Genomic DNA, 17970 nt, shown 5'->3' on the forward strand with positions numbered 1-17970 from the left:
TTTTGGAGGATCTGATGCTGACGGGTATAAATTAACATGTCCGTTTATACCTGCCGCTCCATAGAGGTGATTGGAGGTTTCATCGGATCCACCTGAAAAACAGGCAGGTGGACCCAATTGGAACGTCCATTTGAAAGATATTTGTGAAAGCTTAATTAAACACCCCTCTCTGCCACCCCTCTCTGCCAATCCCTCCACTGGCTTCCAATTGCCCAACGGATAAAATTCAAAACACTAACACTGACGTATAAAGCCGTTCATAACATTGCTCCAAATTACATCACCGATCTTGTCTCTAAATGTCACCCTAACCGTACTCTCTGCTCCTCAGAAGACCTCCTACTCTCTAGCTCCCTTGTCTCCTCCTACCATGCTCATCTCCAGGATTTCTCCAGGGCTTCTCCCATCCTCTGGAACTCCCTACCGCAATCTATCAGACTATCGCCTACTCTGCTCACTTTTAGGCGCACTCTGAAAACCCATCTCTTCAGGGAAGCCTACACCGACCTCAGCTAATACTGGAATCCTCTACTCTTACAACCACTCCATCCCCCACAGCTAATTACCTTTTGTACCATTCACCCCTCCCTCCTAGATTGTAAACTCCAAGGATCAGGGCCCTCTAATCCCTCTTGTATTGAACTGCATTGTTACTGTACTGTCTACCTCCATAATGTAAAGTGCTGAGCAATCTGTCGGCGCTATATAAGTCCTGTATAATAATAATAATAATGAACAAGCTGAAGTTAGAAGCTGATTGGCTCCCATGCACAGCTGCACCAGATTTTCTCTCTAGTTTTAGTAAATTAACCCTTTTGTTTTGCAAAAATGGATACAAATAAGTTCTAGTGCTAAAACTTGAAATTGGCCACTCCCAGTACCTCTAAGGGTTAGGTGGTACACTCTACTCTATACTGCCCCCCTATCTTTTCCCTTCCCCCTCACCTCCCCCCCCCATCTTGTCCCTTCCCCCTCACCTCCCCCTTCTTTTTTTTCTTCTCTCCCATTTCTTTTCCTACTTTCTCATCTTTTCAGCTCTTTTTCTTTTGCCTATTGGAGTATTATAGTATACTTGTTACTAAATGTCCCTTCTACCTGCAGTTTTGAATGGGTAAGATTATTCTACTCTACATATTAATGACCAAGTAAGGTACTACGCCAGTTTTATTCTGCTGACTTTTGTCTGCTAGTTTGGTAGATGGCTATAGTTATAGACACAACTGCAAAAGTTTTACATATTAGATTTGATGAGCCTTTACATGCTCTACGTTTAACTTTTGTTGTTCTGATGTGTGTTATACCTGTTTTTTTTCCAATGCAATATACATGTTGGATCTCGATGTATACTCTAATGCCTGTATGCTGTTATATTTGAAAAATTAATAAATACAGATTCAGCATAAAACCTGATTTTTTTTTTTGAGGAATACAAAATTGTAGGTTTTTAAACCAAAAAGGGGTTGGCATCTATATGAGTACAGACGTGCTTTTTAAAGATAAGCGAAATTAACAGTTTTGATCTTAATGAAAATTGGGATATTTTGATGAAATTTCAACCATTATGGTTAAATACATTAATGTCAATGGGGAGGGAACAATTAAGGTGGTTTATGGCTTTTGCAATGATTGTTATGAACCTTAAAATGCAAACTCAGGAGTCTTGCATATATCATGCTTATATTTATAAATGGACAAGTGTTGGCATGTTTCTTTTTTCCAATTTTCAGAATATAGTACTGTACCTGTAAGACATATGAAAAACAATCTTGAAATTGTTCTTTCCTTAGCTGGGACCCATTCACATAAACCTCACCAAGCAATGTACCTTTTCTTCCTATCCTCCCAGCAATAGCATCCAGAAGTGTTGTCTTTCCAGAGCCTTAAAAAAATTGTTGATTTATTCTTAAATATGACATCCAACTAACAATGCTCACATTTCATCTTTATATACATACATTATTTATCTCATCAAGAGCCAGTTCATACTGCTACAGTGCAGGATTCGCAGCAAATTCTGTGCGTTTCCTGTACCCCATCAGAATCCCATTACATTCATGCAAACTGCTGTAGGTGTCAATGTTAACTTAACAACACCCCAAAACAGTTTGCAAAACGCAGTGCGATTGGCTGAATCAGATCGCATGGGTGTGAACACCCATACAATCTGATTCCAGTGCGGAAAATAAAAGGGTCCTGCACCTTTCTTGCAGGTGCAGTGTACGATTTGAGCCGTACAAAATCAATGGCTCAAATCGCACTGCAAAAGAACCGCCTGTGATTTGAACAGGAATGCGGTTTCCCACACTACATCAGTGTGAACCAGCCCTATTTCCTTTGAAAAACTTTTTTTTAAAAAACAGTGACCATATGAATTTCCTCATTGCTGCTAATCAAAATGAGTTGAAACATTGTAACATTGTTGGAGATATGGACCCTTTAACCCCAATCTCACAAGCTATATTTAAAGCACTGTATTACTAAAGACAACACTTTGTTTTTTTTTAAATAAACAATGATTGGAACCTTTGTCAGAATTTTTCTTGTGCTGTCTGTGTCCATGCAGAGGGGATTTCCCTTCACTTCCTGTCCAGGAACACAAGACACAACAGGGGAAATATCTCCAAAGTGCCAAAGTGAGAACCAGAGTCATTGCAACAGATGTTCCCAAAAATATTTCCCCTCACCTCTTGTTCCAGTGGAAGGTATAACATTTTGGATTTCCTACCATATTCTATCGCTATAACAATGGCTACCGGAACAAATGGCGAGGGCGAATCCCCCCCCGCTTGAACACCAGCAGCAGCAATAAAAAGTAAAAACATTATTAAAAAAAAAAAAAAAAAAAGGTTTCACCACTTCCCAATTTATCAAAAACTATGAAAATGTGTGGTCACATGTTTTTTTAGCATCAGATGGAAAAAAGAGTAATCTTCTACTTACCAGAATTTCCTAATATGGCCATAATCTGACCGCTTTCCATATAAAACGATACATTCCTTAAAATCTGCCTTGTCCATTTGTTGTAATAAGATTGTACATCCCACCATGGCCCAATTCGCTCTCTAAGAACAGAATGAAGGAGCAATAGCTGAGCATGGAATAATCTTCAATAAATTGAAACACATTTACCATATGACCTGTAGGTACGAGGGGTCATGAATTTATATTAATCAAGTGAAACTCAGAAATACAGTGGTGTGAAAAACGGAAAATTGTATCAAATACTTATCGTAATTTTCCTTTCCTGACGTCAATCCATGGCAGCATACATGTGATATAGCTCCACCCCTATATCCACCCACAGGACCTGTGTAAATCTACAAAAGCCTGACTGAGAGCAACCTCCCCCATTCTCCATACACCAAGATCAAACAAGGGAGGGTTCGTATGCTGCCATGGATTGGTGTCAGGAAAGGAAAATTACGGTAAGTATCTGACACAATTTTCCATTTTCCTGACACCAACATGGCAGCATACATGTGATAAATAACTAGCTAAACAGGGATGGCTAAACTGTATAATCAAACTGCATTACAATGGACATGGAAGCCTAGACTACCATTCTGTTGACGTCCACTGATGTATAAGCCCCTGGATCTTCCCTGTAGTGCCTGAGGCAGGTGCACTGCCACACTGATGGTCCCTACCTAAGAACATGGAGTCTTGGTTATGCGGCAGAAGGCTCATGTTGGAGCAAGGATGTCAGCACTGTGCAGAAAGTAAAATGAAAGAGACTCAGAGAAAGAAACAAACAGATCATAGACATGCGCCTGAATTATCTCCCCCTCCCCCCCAATCACCTGCAGCATAAGCAAGGGGAAACAGATGTTTCCAGTGCAAGCCCACCTTGCACATGCATGAGCCTGGACATGCCACAGGAGGCCCTCTGCACAGTATACGTGTGGATGCCATAGCCAGCCATGAGACCGGAAACAGTCAAAAACCCCAGAATGGATCGTGTAAACAAGCTGGTCACAGGTGAAAAGAAAAAACTACTGACAAAAGAAAACCCCCCAAATCACTCTCACGAAGGAAAAATGACAAAACCTAATGAGGGTAGAGGCAAGGGAGGAAGACAAAAAGGAACAGCATTAACCTGTGGAAGAAGAGAAAGGGAGCACTGACTCCAACACCATGATCCTGCTCAGGTGTGGAAACACATGCAGCATGGACTGCAGCAAACAAACACCAGCTCAGGTTCTGACGTCTCTGGTTAGAGAACTCCTCAGCCCCAAAAGACCACCAGAAGGGGCTCCCCACCTTGTTGGTGCATTTAGCAACCTAAGATGAAGGACTGCTCCTGGGAGAGGCTGAACCCAGACGGACTCCGACTCAGTCGGCAGGTAGGGACTTATCACAACATCACGGTCTTGCAGGTGTAGATCTTGTATCACGGAGAATGGGGGAGGTGGCTCTCAGTCAGACTTTTATAGATTTGCACAGGTCCTGTGGGTGGTTATAGGGGTGGAGCTATATCAAAAGTATTTTTTTAATTTTTTTTGCTTATTTGTCACACTGAAATTATTCAGATCATCGAACAAATTTTAATATTACACAAAGATATCCCAAGTAAATACAAAATGCAGTTTTTAAATGATGATTTAATTTATTAAGGGAAAAAATCTGTCCAAACCTGCCTGGCCCTATGTGAAAAAGTAATTGCCCCTTAAACCTAATAACTGGTTGTGCCACCCCTTGGCAGCAACAACTGCAATCAAGCGTTTGCAGTAGCTGGCAATGAGTCTTTCACATCGCTGTGGAGGAATTTTGGCCCACTTTTTTTGCAGAACTGTTTTAGTTCAGCCACATTGGGGGGTTTTCGAGCATGAACGGCATGTTTAAGGTCATGCTACAGCGTCTCAATAGGATTTAAGTCCGGACTTTGACTAGGCCACTCCAAAACCTTCATTTTGTTTTTTTTTTAACCATTTAGAGGTGGAATTGCTCGTGTTTCAGATCATTGTCCTGCTGCATAACCCAAGTGCTCTTGAGCTTGAGGTCACGAACTGATGGATGGACATTCTCCTTCAGGATTTTCTGGCAGAGCACATAATTCATGGTTACATCAATTATAGCGAGTCTTCCAGGTCCTGAAGCTGCAAAGTTAGACCATCACACCATGTTTGACTGTTGGTATGATGTTCTTTTTATGAAATTCTGTGTTAGTGTTATGCCAGATGTAATGGAATGCACACTTTCTAAAAAGTTCAACTTTTGTTTCATCAGTCCACAGAATATTTGCCCAAAAGTCTTGGGGATAATCAAGATGTTTTTTGGCAAATGTGAGATGAGCCTTTGTGTTCTTTTTGGTCAGCAGTGGCTTTCGCCTTGGAACTCTCCCATAGATGCCATTTTTGCCCAGTCTCTTTCTTATTGTTGAATCATGAACACTGACCTTAACTGAGGCAAGTGAGGCCTGCAGTTTTTTAGATGTTGTTCTGGGTTTGTCTTATGACCTCCTGAATGAGTCACCATTGTGCTCTTGGTGGAATTTTGGTAGACCGACCACTCCTGGGAAGGTTCTCCACTGTTCTAAGTTTTCTCCATTTGTGGATAATGGCTCTCACCATGGTTCTCTTGAGTCCCAAAGTCTTAGAGATGGCTTTGTAACCCTTCCAGACTGATAGATGTCAGTTCCTTTGTTTCTCATCTGTTCTTGAATTTCTTTTGATCGCGGCATGATGTGTTGCTTTTTTGAGAACTTCACTTTGTCAGACAGCTTCTATTTAAGTGGTTTCTTTATTCAACAGGTCTGGCATAAGGCTTGAATGTGGCAAGTGAAATTTAACTCAGCTTTCCAAAAAATAAGGTTAATCACAGTTCATGATTTAACAAAGGCGGGAGGGGCAATTACTTCTTCACATAGGGCCAGGCAGGTTTGGACAGCTTTTTTCCCTTAATAAATAAAATTATCATTTTAAAACTGCTTTTTGTATTTACTCGGGTAATTTGTGTAATATTAAAATTTGTTTTATGGTCTGAACCATTTAAGTGTGACAAATATGTCAAAAACTAAAAAGTCAGGAAGGGGCAACTACTTTTTCACAGCACTGTATATGCTTTATGGCCGGGACCTGCTGATCAGCTAAGTGACTAACAGTACAAAACCCTGTGTTTACTAGGAATCTACGTCCTTTATCCTATTTTCTGATATTTCAACAGTCAAACCTTGAAATATACAGCAAAAGTAACATGTAAAGTCCAATAGTATTCCAAACATGGCAATTCCAACAGAACGGGCAAGGTGATATGTCTGGACCACTTTGAAACAGACTGTACTATTTAAAAACATTGTCCACAATGGGTTATATGCAGACAAAGATAAATGTCTAGCATTTGCATGTACAGGTTAGCTAAGTTCATAACTAATCAGAGATTAAAGTTCAGGTTAACTAAAGCAGCATTTAAGTATACAACGGTAGACAGAGGGAGTATGATATTTCTTTTCTTTTCATTTCATTTTCTTTTTATTTCAAAGAAAAGCTCCATCAGGTTTATAATAAAAGCAAGAAAAAAAAAAGCAGGACATATCAATTTAGTTTGTGAAAAATATATTGCTGTATTTGTCTCCATTGAAGAGATTTACCCTCACTACCTGTCTCAGTGACCAATATCATTGTAAATACTCCCCGGCAGGGACAGAAACAACAGATCTTCCTACCCTCTATTTAAAACACACAAAAATGTTTTAGGTCGCACCACTCTTATTTCTACTTCGGCATTTTTTTCACCTAAAAAATGACTTTAAACCCCAACTGGGAAAAAGTAGAAAATCTCTGAAGTTTTTGGAGCTGCTTTGTAGTTGGTGTAATTTATTATAATATATGTAGTGCTCATCCCCTAAAGGATCCATTGCTTAGGTCCCAAGGTTCCTTCCCAGTAAGCATATTAGCAGCCATGCATACTTTCACGGTCAGTCTTTGGCTCAATAATCAGTCTAGGGGTGTTCTTTTTATGATGCTTTATTAAACCTGAACTTGGATGGATGCAAGGTAATTGTGGGATACTCCAGAAACGTTAGGAAATAACTTTGAAGACTCCTATTATCCTCATACAGGTTAAGAGCACAGTCCTTGTAGCAGCAAATATTGGCTGAGCTACACAGGGACGCCAAGTACAATATCCACTTTTAAGGACAGGCTGACTGATGCAATAGGGACAACAACAGCACACTAGGATCTTTTACAGTGGTCTGTACTCACTGATATCTTTGGATGATTGGATACCACCTTCCAAGATCTTTCAGACACTCCTCTACAGATCAGATCCCCAAAAGAAGTCCCTCAGTCAGCTCCAGCAGAGTTCAGAAAAATAGATTCCCAAGCCTTCCCCCCCCCCCCAACCAGCAAACCTGGGACTTGGATGAGTAGTAGTAAGCACAGCTGGACTGCCCAGACGAGCATCAGTCCTGCAGGCTAGGATCCCCTCCTCCTGAACAAAAACCTCTCTGTTCCAGGCCCCAAACTATTTATGCTCCCTCCAAATCACCATCTGGGCACCTGTCCCAAAGGATTGGCTGGGATTGCATACAAATTCAGCTGCTAATTTGACTCTCCAAGTTCATTATTTTTCATAATCCTCCAGAAAACATTGGGAAACAGTCAAGCCTGCAACCAGACAGACACAGAACAACCGGAAAGACAGACACAGAACAACCGGAAACAATCACATGCAGCTCAACTGATTACAGTGGAGCTGAGAACTAAATTTGCCTAACTTAGCATCTAGGTATCCAGAAGGGTGCTACATATAATATAATATTTTTTCTAATTGCTCACCTGACAGTGTAGCAGATGTTTTGTACACTTATACTGCAGCCGGCTTCTTTTTCTGAAATTGCTGTAACAGTGTGAGGATCTTCAGTGCCCTCCATTAATCCTTTAACACTGATCAAACCAGCAACTTTTCTGCAGAAATCTACCCCAGATCACCTGTAAAGAAAATGTTATTACAGTACTTTGGCAAGGTTTACAATATAACTGAAGAATTGTATTCAATATAAAGAAAAGAATGAAAAATACAATAAAAAAGTGCAACTCAGTGTTTGAACTATTAATGATGCATCCACATTTCTACATACATATAATAATAATGTTACTATATGTAAACATTAAATACAGAAAAAACCTGGTTGTGTTTTTGGATACTCAACCTATAGTTAATTAATAAGCATACACTAAATGAAAATATAAAAAGTCGATTCATTTTATGGCAGAAATAGAAGGAAGAGTATAAATACCAGGAAAGCAGACCTATAGCAAATAGAGAAAGAAGAAAAATATGAAGGTCTAGAGGGACCTCCCAGAGTTCGGATGGTTGGACCAAGGGCATACAGGTGGCTTAAGAAAAGTAGATAAATCGCTCCTGATTGAGCATACTACAACCAAAGAAGTATCACATTCCTTACATTATTTGTTATGTCCTTTTTAGTTGTCAGTTAAACTATGAATGACACTTATCTCCAACCAATCTCTAAGTTTAATACAATGAGACCTGTTGACATAATCCGAACACACCTGACATCATTATTTCTTTCATATACACACAATATTTAATTATATTGTGCATTGTCTTTTTATCACAATGTAATGGTTGATATTGCAGTTATTAAAAAGAAAAATTTAATTCAGTAAAATTTGTTGCAAAAAGACTACTTGGCACACTTCTGAAAAATTTCTTCTGGTTTGCGTATGGTTATGATTAGGGATATCAGGAAGGTTGATTGACACCGACATACTGGAAGGTTTCTGTGTGAGACATAACACTCCCTTTTAGAACAGATCTATAAGCCTTCCTGGGTTGCATACTGGTCCGTTGTTGTGGACACTCTTTTTTTTAGTTTTCTTTTTGTTCCTTGTTTATTATGGGGTCCTTAGGGGGCTGAATCTTTATGTCCTTTAATGTGTACCTTTTTCCTCCCTTTTGGAGATACATGGACGCCATTTCAAAAACTAAAAAAAATATTATGGAAAAAAAATTGTTGCAAAAGACTAAATGAAAACATAAAAAAAACTATACATGACAGAGACAAAATCCAACTGGAGGTTTCACAATATTTTTTTAACCTAATTGCCTCTTTTTAATTCAGTCTAAAACGTAGTTAGAGGTCCATGACCATTTGAGTTTTTTACAGCTATATGCTGAAAAGATCATAAAATTGAAGAAGAGAATATTAAAATGATTGAGTTATTGAAGGAATAAATTGAAACCTATACATGTTTGTGATCAGTTTCTGTAATGGAAATCATACTGTATATTGTCTAGGCTATGTTAATTGAGTTGATGTCAAGGCTTCACATGAATCACGTTTTCTCTATCACACAAGTATTCTGTGTTTAGAGTGCATGATGAATGATGAGGGGTAATTCACATAGAAAGCTATGCTAATTTTTTCAAATTTATTGAAGAAAGCTGCAGGATGCACAATCACTTATGTGCAGTTTTAATGTACAAAATGTCAGCATGCACTATAGTTCATGTGACAGCACACATGTTGTGCCTGTATAGCCCAGCTTAGTGACCCGCAGAAGGCCTGGTGGTAGGTTACCCCTTATGGCTATGCAACTACATTTTTACATTTACATTCTTACATTTAGCCATTTTTTCACTCAAACTGAAAAAAAGTTCTGTGTACTACAGCTGAAAAAAAACTCCAGCAAACTCCCATAACTCCCTCCACTGACTCAACACATTGAACTTGTAGGATATGGCTACCCTTGCTCACCTGTAAAGGTGGTCAAGCAGGGAATCCTTTGCCGTCTTCATGAAATCACCCAAGGGAGACTCCTAAAGCTTGTACTTGCTCTATTCCTCTGCAGTAGCATTTATCTTTTGTGAACATGGAATTGGCTGGGAAGTGTAATTGTCTTATCTGATAATACTTTAGACTGTACATTGTATCTAAATAGACAAAGCAATTTATAAGTTGACATTTGCCTTAGAAAGGGAGTGTTTAATACAGCAGAGCAGAGATGACCAGCTAGTGTCTATGTAAGCAGCTTTCAAACTTTAGTGACCCATCAAGGAGAGCTGAACTCAACACAGGCATTGTAATCACTGGTAACAGGACTAGGATTTGTGCCATTAGACCAGGAGACAAAATGGAAGGGTCTGGTGGCATTGAGCTGGTAAAGAGGCAAGCTCGGTTTCCTTCTGTAAAGGTACGTACACCTTTGTTTTATTGTATTTAAAGGGAAAGTCCACCCAAAAGTCATATTTTAGGTATAGGTGGGCTGAGTCAGTCCATAGCAACTTAATTTTAATTTTCTATTATCGCAATAGAGAAAAAGACACATTTCAAATATGTAAAAGGAATGCATTCAATAATGTGATATGTTTTCACTGAGATTTGCAAGTTTACAATTTTGGGATTGATAAATGAAGTAGCTAAATATAACAACCTTACTACAAAGCAGGGATTTTATTACTCTTAGTGTAATTAGTAGAAAGAGAAGGGAAATGAAAATAAATATAGCGAGTACAAACAAAATTACAGATTCCAGTTCGAGGTCCGAGTAGGTGTCTACAATCCCTAGCATCTTATATGCCTTGGATACTCCAACATCCAAGATTTCTCTGACATAGTTCCTACATTTTTTCCTGCTTACCTGTGAGTTTTTGGTGTTCCTCCCTATCTTTGCGTGTTCCAGCTCCTTTGGATAAAATAAAAATCCACAAATGGGGATCTTTTATAATGGCCATTGCTGAACTCAGCACAGACATCTTACTAATAGAAGCACATCAGATGGGTTCACTTTCCAGCCTCCACCAAAACTAAACATCAATATGGGATGAAATGCCCTTTTGACAAAGGAATATTAGTATAAAAAAATATACAAACAAGATTCCAGTAAACATTAAGTTCCTTTGCCCTAATATCTGAGGTTCCCAGTGGTGATCTCTTCATCTGACTTCTGATCCTCACCCACCAGTTATTACAAAAAGGGTCTCACTCTCCCTGTAGAACTTTTAATGTTACCTTATGGAGAATGCTGCAAAAGGAAACGTTAATCTCTGTAGGGTGGGATGAAGCAGAGCTTGAAACTCTGACTTGTAGGTCTCAACACTGCTGGAGCTCAAAAGAAATTTACAAAGTCAGTGCGCAATTTGGTTCATCAGTGTCAGTCAGCTTATAACTACTTTGCTTTTTGCTAAGCAATAAGTACAAAATGTTATGTTAGATGCAAACACTTTTTTTTCACAGACGGGCAAATGATGAGAAAACCTTGCGTTAAGGTGCCAACATTAGCAAGGCATTAGCGGCTGCATTAATCTTTTTAAATGAACAACCATTTATTTATTTATTTCAGGTACTTATATAGCACCGTCAATTTTACGCAGCGCTTTACATATATATTGTACATTCACATCAGTCCCTAACCCTCAAGGGGCGTACAATCTAAGGTCCCTAACTCACATTCATATACAAGGGCCAATTTAGACAGGATTCAATTAACCTACCAGCATGTCTTTGGAGTGTGGGAGGAAACCGGAGTACCCGGAGGAAACCCACGCAGGCACAGGGAGAACATGCAAACTCCAGGCAGGAGGTGCTGTGGCTGGGATAACCATTTAAACAATTACTTCTGTTCAGTCTTCTCAGAAATAAATTGTGCTAACTATAACACGTTGGGAGATAATATTGGTTCTAGTAATGATGGATCATTTTCGATATTTCTGGAGACAGAGGTAGCAGAAGAACTGGCTTGGGTAAAGCTTATTAAATCAATGGTTCCTCATAGCATTCATCACAAAGTTCTAAGAGAACTTTGAGATATAGTTGTTGGACCATTACCTGATCTTTTTAATAAATCTCTACTAATAGGAGAGGTTCCCCATGATTGGCGAAGAGCTAATATTGTACCTATCCAGAAGAAGGATAGCAAGGTAGAGGCTGGCAATTACAGGCCAGTGAGTTTACCTTCAGTTGTCAAGAAAATAGAATCAATCTTTAAAAAAAGGATAATTGATTACTTAGAAACAATTTGCTGGTCTCAAAGCAGCACTGCTTTACTGAGGGCAAACCATGTCAGACTGCTCTTTTTTTTACTATTACACTGATGTTTTGACCAGGGAGGTGCCGTGGACCTAGCCTGTTTTGATTTCATCAAAGCATTTAATACTGTTCCACATAATAATCTAATAAAAAAGTAGAACAAGCTAGGAGGTTCAGTGGATATATAGTTGGCTAAAGGATAGATAGCCGAGTGTGGTTGTAAAAGGGGTTCATTCAGAACAAAGATCAGGCACTAGCTGCGTACCATAAGGCTCTTTACAATGTCCTTTTCTGTTTATTCTGTTTGTATGTAACATAACTAAAGGTTTGTTGGGTAAGGTTTGTCTTTTTCTGATGACACAAAGGTGTGCAATAGGGTTGATATCCCCGGAGGTGTTTGTAACATGGAACATAATTTTGCATTGCTGGAAGATTGGTCAAAGCAGTGGAAACTGCAGTTTCTACATGTAAAATAATGCACCTAGGGAAGAAGAATCCCATGGCAGAGGACAATATTGGAGGTATAGTTTTGGCCAGCAGTACAGAGGAAAAGGATAGGGGGTACTTATTTCAGATGAGTGCAAACAGTGTGGCCAGGCAGTGTGAAAAGTGAAAAGAATTCTAGGACGTATCACTAGAGGGGCCATAAGCAGGGAGAAGGAGATCTTTAGTTGGACCTCATTTAGAGTACTGTGCTCAATTCTGGTGACCTTGCTTACAAAAAGATGTTGATAATGTAGTGTGAGTCAAGAGATGGGCCAGAAAAATGGCGAAAGATCTGAAGGACATATGAGGAAAAGCTTCAGGAACTTAATATGTCCAGTCTGGGGGAAAGAAGGGGAAAGGGGTACATGACCGAAACCTTTAAATATATCAGGAAGCGAATAAGGTTCAGGATTTAAACATGCTTGCAACAAACATAGATTTTTACTAAGACAAAAAAAAGTTAAAAAACAAAAGACAAAAAAGCATAGAAATAAAAAAAATGGGGCAGATTTGATGGACCACTTGGTCTTTTTTCTGCTGCCACTCTTCTGTTTTGTTTTATATGAAAGTTTGAATCTTCTTGTCCCTTTTTCATACTGTGTGTATATAGAAGTTTTCTATTATTTATTGAATTATTTTAATTGGTTTAACTAGACAGACTACCATATTATTGTTACCACTGCTTTATAACATATACTTCTTGAACAACTATCCTTCCTGAGTTCAATGAAAAGAGTTTAAAAACATCAATTGAAAATAAAAACACATAGCAAAAAGCCATTTTGGACCTCTATAAATCGGCCCCTGTTATTCAGTTATACATTTATTCCCTGTATTTATACAATACTCAAATCTTATGTTGAACTGTATTCAATAAGTATCCAATAATATCCAATTAAATGCAGAAAAAACCACACATGTACAAAGAACACTGAATTAAATAAACAAAACAACCCTAAATGCAACACCGCTCCACTAAAAAACCACACACCATCTAAATAAATGAAAAAAAAAGTGGATATTTTTCAACTAATTTTGCCTAAGCAGCGTAATGAGTGTAGCTGGGAGTTTCTATTTTGGTGTGATTTTACTGATGGCGAAATTGAAAATTTTTCAGAAAAATCAATTTAATTAAAGCATTCTGCTAATCCCTGCTAGTCACCTTACTGTACAACCTTGTGACCCAGGCAAAGGGTAAATCAAAGCAGTAGCTAAAAAAGTAGCATCAAGTATTTACCAATGCAATGTAAGGGATCAGAATGATTTTTTTAGCCAAGAATTGGTTGCAATTTTTAGCCCTGATGAAGACACACAGAAATCTGAAACATGACAGCATTTCTTTATTGAATTGTTAAATTGCTATTGAATAAAATGTTCTCAGCCTTCTCATGCACCTTATTACTTTGTGATCTCTTTGTGATATTTATCTCTTTAAACTTTAGGCAATCAGCCATTTTGCTGTTTGGTCTGAGATTTACTTTAAGTAGGGTTAACATACTGAACTGATTAAAAAAAAAAATTTCTGAAAGTATCGACAAGAAGGTTGGGGGATGGTTTGTTCCACTATGTGGATGTGTCCAGGGGTGTATTTACCACAAGGCAATTGCCTAGGGTGGCATTTTTCACAGGCAGCATGGGGACCTGGTGGGTTCCGAGAGATGCTGTCGGTTCATGATGGCGTATGTACAGCCCGACTATCGTTCCTGGGCATGTCTGGAGCTGTGAAGATGAGTGTCTTTCTCTCTCTCTTGCCATGAGGGATGGTGGCTGGTGTACGGGGGGCAGTGGTAGTGGAAGGCTCGGGTGGAGTGCAGGGGTGCTCTTGGTCAATCTCAGGCTCTTTCTGCAGGGGGCGCCAATTTTTGTGTTGCCTAGGGCAGCACAAAACCTAAATACACCACTGGATGTGTCCATTACAGAATCAAGCTATAGGTGGAAAGTTTACACATTTTTTAGAATACTCACTTCTAGCTACTTCAAGACCTAAAATAAGTTCTTTGCTTAGGAGACAGATTACTAGGATTTTATGCCTGTCACAAACCTGGGCAATTTAAAGTGAGAATACGATGAACTTCATAAGCAGGTATTTCCTACAGCAAAAACTTCAGGTGACAGCAATAGGAAGATCCACAAACAGAGGAAGCCGACATTATATGCAAATTGTGAGATTGACTGTAAGAGATGAGCATGATTCTATCTGTTTTCATCCTCAGACCCTCCCTATTGATCAGTGAGCTCAGCCATTATATTAAAGAACCAGTGTGGAGGCTCAGAAGATAGGAAGAGACAGGGACAACTTTACTTTAAGAGCTCTTTCACACAATATTGATCTGTTGCAATGTACTAATATACAGTATTTTTTGTTGCATTAAGAAAGCCCATTCATTTAAAAAAGGCTGCCAATGCTGAGCAATGAATTACTTTTTTTTTATTGCAGTGCACCAAAATGCATGGCATGCACGTCATGCAGAGCTGCAGTGTCCATGAGTAGTTGTGCATTAGAAACCACTTTAAATGAATGTCAGAACAACAAAAAAAGTGATGTGTGTTACTGCACATTGCATATTGCAACATATAAGTGTGAAGCCAGGCAGGAAAATATTAAATTGTCATTTAAAGTGGTATTAAAAGTAGAAAAATAAAAAAATAACAAAGATGTCATACTTACCTGCTCTGTGCAGTGGTTGTGCACAGCGCAGCCCCAATCCTCTTCTTTTTGGGTACCGTGCCGGAGCTCCTGGCTCCTGCCCCTTGACCAGTTCCCCCAATAGCAAGCCCCTTGCCATGGATGCACTGATGCATGCTCGCTCCCAAACCCTGCTCTATGTGTCCATAAAGGCTTGGACCTGCCCCCCCACCTACCTCCTCATAGGTTCACTGGCTGTGATTGACAGCAGTGGGAGCCAAGGAATCAAGGAGGAGAGGGAGTTATAGGAGAACTGAGGCTCCCGTGCACATCGCTGGATCAAGAGGGGGCTCAGATAAGTATGGGGGGGGCTGTGGGGATAGCAGTACACAGAAGTTTTTTTTACCTTCAGCCTTTACAATCACTTTACCTTGGGTAGCCTATAAGTTTGTATATAGCAAATGTATTGGCTCTTTATTACAAAAAAGTGGACTTTGGGCTTCCAAATAAAAGATCCTCCTGTTTCAATGGGCTTGTTTCAATGGCATCAGTTTGATATCAGTTTGAGATTCTTCTGATATCATTGTTGGCAATATTTGACCTGCAGTTGACCTCATTGAGACCCACAAGCAACCTGCTTCCAATGTGCATAAAAAGTCCTATTGATCCCAATAGAAATCTTTTTACATTGTTACATAATTAGGTTGAAAAAACACATTGGCTAACCAACAGAAAAACAAACAAAAAAAAAAGATAGAAACCCCCCATATACACAATCCTTTACCCACAGTTAATTGAGCGGAAAAAAAAAATGCATGATCCAATTCACTCCACTTTGGTTTGAGACTACCAGATCCAGCAGAGCGTCATTTCTATTCGGGCCTTTATGAACTGTACCATAAAATTGTCTTGTAATAGATTTGGAAATTTCTACCCTGCTACCGTTCCTGCATTGCCATTACTCAAGTTAATTTCAGGGTAATTAAAATCCCCCATTATTTTCACTGTTCCAGCCCTTGCAACTCTTTATCTGTGCAAGGAGTCTCTACCTCCTCATTAACACTGGGTGGCCTATAACAAATTCCAATAATTAAATTTGAAAATCCAACACCCTTATGCAACTCCACCAATAATGTTTGAGCACCATCACACTCTTGATCAACTAGGTCCTCTTTCATATGTTCTTTGAGATCACTTATCACATGAAGACAGACACCACCGCCTTTTATTTTACCTTGTCTTGTCGCAAGAGAGCATAGCAAGGAATATTAATAGCCCAGTAATGCAAAGAATGAAACCAATATTCCATTTATACCAAATAAATCATAGTTATCCTTATGTACCAAGCTTCCAACTCTCCTATTTTTCTAGGCAGACTTCCAGCATTGGTAAGCAAACACTTTAATTTATTGTCACGTTTTGCACTTTTGTTTTGCATGTCTTATTTAGTAGTAAAAATGGTGCTATAATTGTCAAACATTGCTTGTAACATGGGAAATTTCTAATCGCCTGCCATAACACTCCATCCTCCCTCATTCCACCCTTCAACAATGTTGCCACCACATCAAAGGAGTGGCAATCTACAATATATTACAATTGCTTTTGGGTTTAAATTTTATTTAACTTTCCCCTGTTCCATTTATTTAAGAAAGCATTCTATTGGAGTAACAAGTGCCTGTTTCCCTTGCAGTCAGATGTAGTCCCAGACTTATTTGTGCCTGAAGAGGACAATAGCTTGTATTTCACATACTCTGGACCACCAAATGTCCTGGAAGTTAAGGATTTGAGCTACCAGGTAAGGGATGTGGGGAAACAAGTAATGTAATGCCCGGGGGCGGACTGACCATTTGCAAACTTGGGCACTACCCGAGGGCCCGGGGTCAGTAGGGGGCCTCATGAGATGCCCCTGGTACCTTTTTCATAGGCTTTTTTGAGTTTGGGCAAGGACACAGGGGCCCCATGATCCCCTATTGCCCGGGGGCCCCATGAGCTGTCAGTCAGCCCCTGGTTCAAACCTAGGGTTGAACAAAATTTTGACTGTTCAGGCATTCTGAATAATTTTCGGAAACTTTCAGAGGCTGCAGGAGGAAAATGGAGGGGATCGGTTCTTTTACATGCCATCCTGCAGTCCCTCCTATCCACCATCTGCTGCCCTGGGCCCTTGTGCACTCTCCTGGCCCTCTTCATCCCTGGCAGCTCCACCAGGCCCCCCCCCCTTCTGCGGTCCGCAGCGGGGGATGCTGTCCTGATGGAGAGCGGAGAAGGGGCCTGTAAATGTGTAATGAGTTGTCAGTCCACCCTTGGTAATGCCATATCAGACACTGTGAACCTGATATAAGAGGGGCGTCTCAAAAGTTCACGGCTTGTGCCATTTTCGGCTCTGAACATCTGAAAGAGTGGCTTGGTGTGGTAATAAAGTTTCCTTTCCGCGTGGTTACTCCTTCGGTGTTGGGCAATGGATTTTTGGGACATCCCTTGTATAAAGCACAGGAGCACTGCTTTACATTTTAAATATCTGCACTTTTTGATAATTAACATGTTCGGTTAACTGAAAAAAAATCTCTAACATGTATAAAATATTTTTTCAAGGTTAATTTAAGTGCTCAGATTCCATGGTATGAAAAGCTTGCTGAGTTTAAAATGCCTTGGGAATGGAACAAAGGATCCCAAAGTGCAGCAATGACAAACCTCAATGTGAGAGTCAGTAGTGGACAAATGTTAGCGGTCATCGGGAATTCAGGTATGAGGTTATTTGTAGTTATTTTTAAATGTAGGATATGTCTTGGTTTGGTCCTTTTATTCTTGTCTGCCTTCCTTTTGTCTATCCTTCCCCCACCATTTCCATCATTTATTAATTCCAACA

General features: G+C 39.5%; 2 protein-coding genes across 2 annotated transcripts in view; one reads left to right on the top strand and one right to left on the bottom strand.

Moving 5' to 3' along the window:
* Positions 1-9824, bottom strand: part of ABCG5 (ATP binding cassette subfamily G member 5) — a 36433-nt gene extending 26609 nt beyond the window's left edge. The window contains exons 1-4 of the mRNA XM_089677845.1: positions 9725-9824; positions 7779-7931; positions 2941-3062; positions 1743-1879 (exon numbers count right to left, since the gene is read on the bottom strand). Coding sequence (XP_089533971.1) covers positions 1743-1879; positions 2941-3062; positions 7779-7873 — 354 coding nt within the window. The 5' untranslated portion in view covers positions 7874-7931; positions 9725-9824. The remainder of the gene's footprint in view (positions 1-1742; positions 1880-2940; positions 3063-7778; positions 7932-9724) is intronic.
* Positions 9825-9987: 163 nt separating this feature from the next.
* Positions 9988-17970, top strand: part of ABCG8 (ATP binding cassette subfamily G member 8) — a 33363-nt gene continuing 25380 nt past the window's right edge. The window contains exons 1-3 of the mRNA XM_089677847.1: positions 9988-10160; positions 16798-16902; positions 17697-17847. Of these exons, the coding sequence (XP_089533973.1) occupies positions 10101-10160; positions 16798-16902; positions 17697-17847 (316 nt within the window). The 5' untranslated portion in view covers positions 9988-10100. The remainder of the gene's footprint in view (positions 10161-16797; positions 16903-17696; positions 17848-17970) is intronic.

Source organism: Staurois parvus, unplaced genomic scaffold, assembly GCF_062004578.1.
Source record: "Staurois parvus isolate SC_StPar_1 unplaced genomic scaffold, SC_StPar_1.0 ptg000192l, whole genome shotgun sequence".
NCBI classification, from domain to species: Eukaryota; Metazoa; Chordata; class Amphibia; order Anura; family Ranidae; genus Staurois; species Staurois parvus.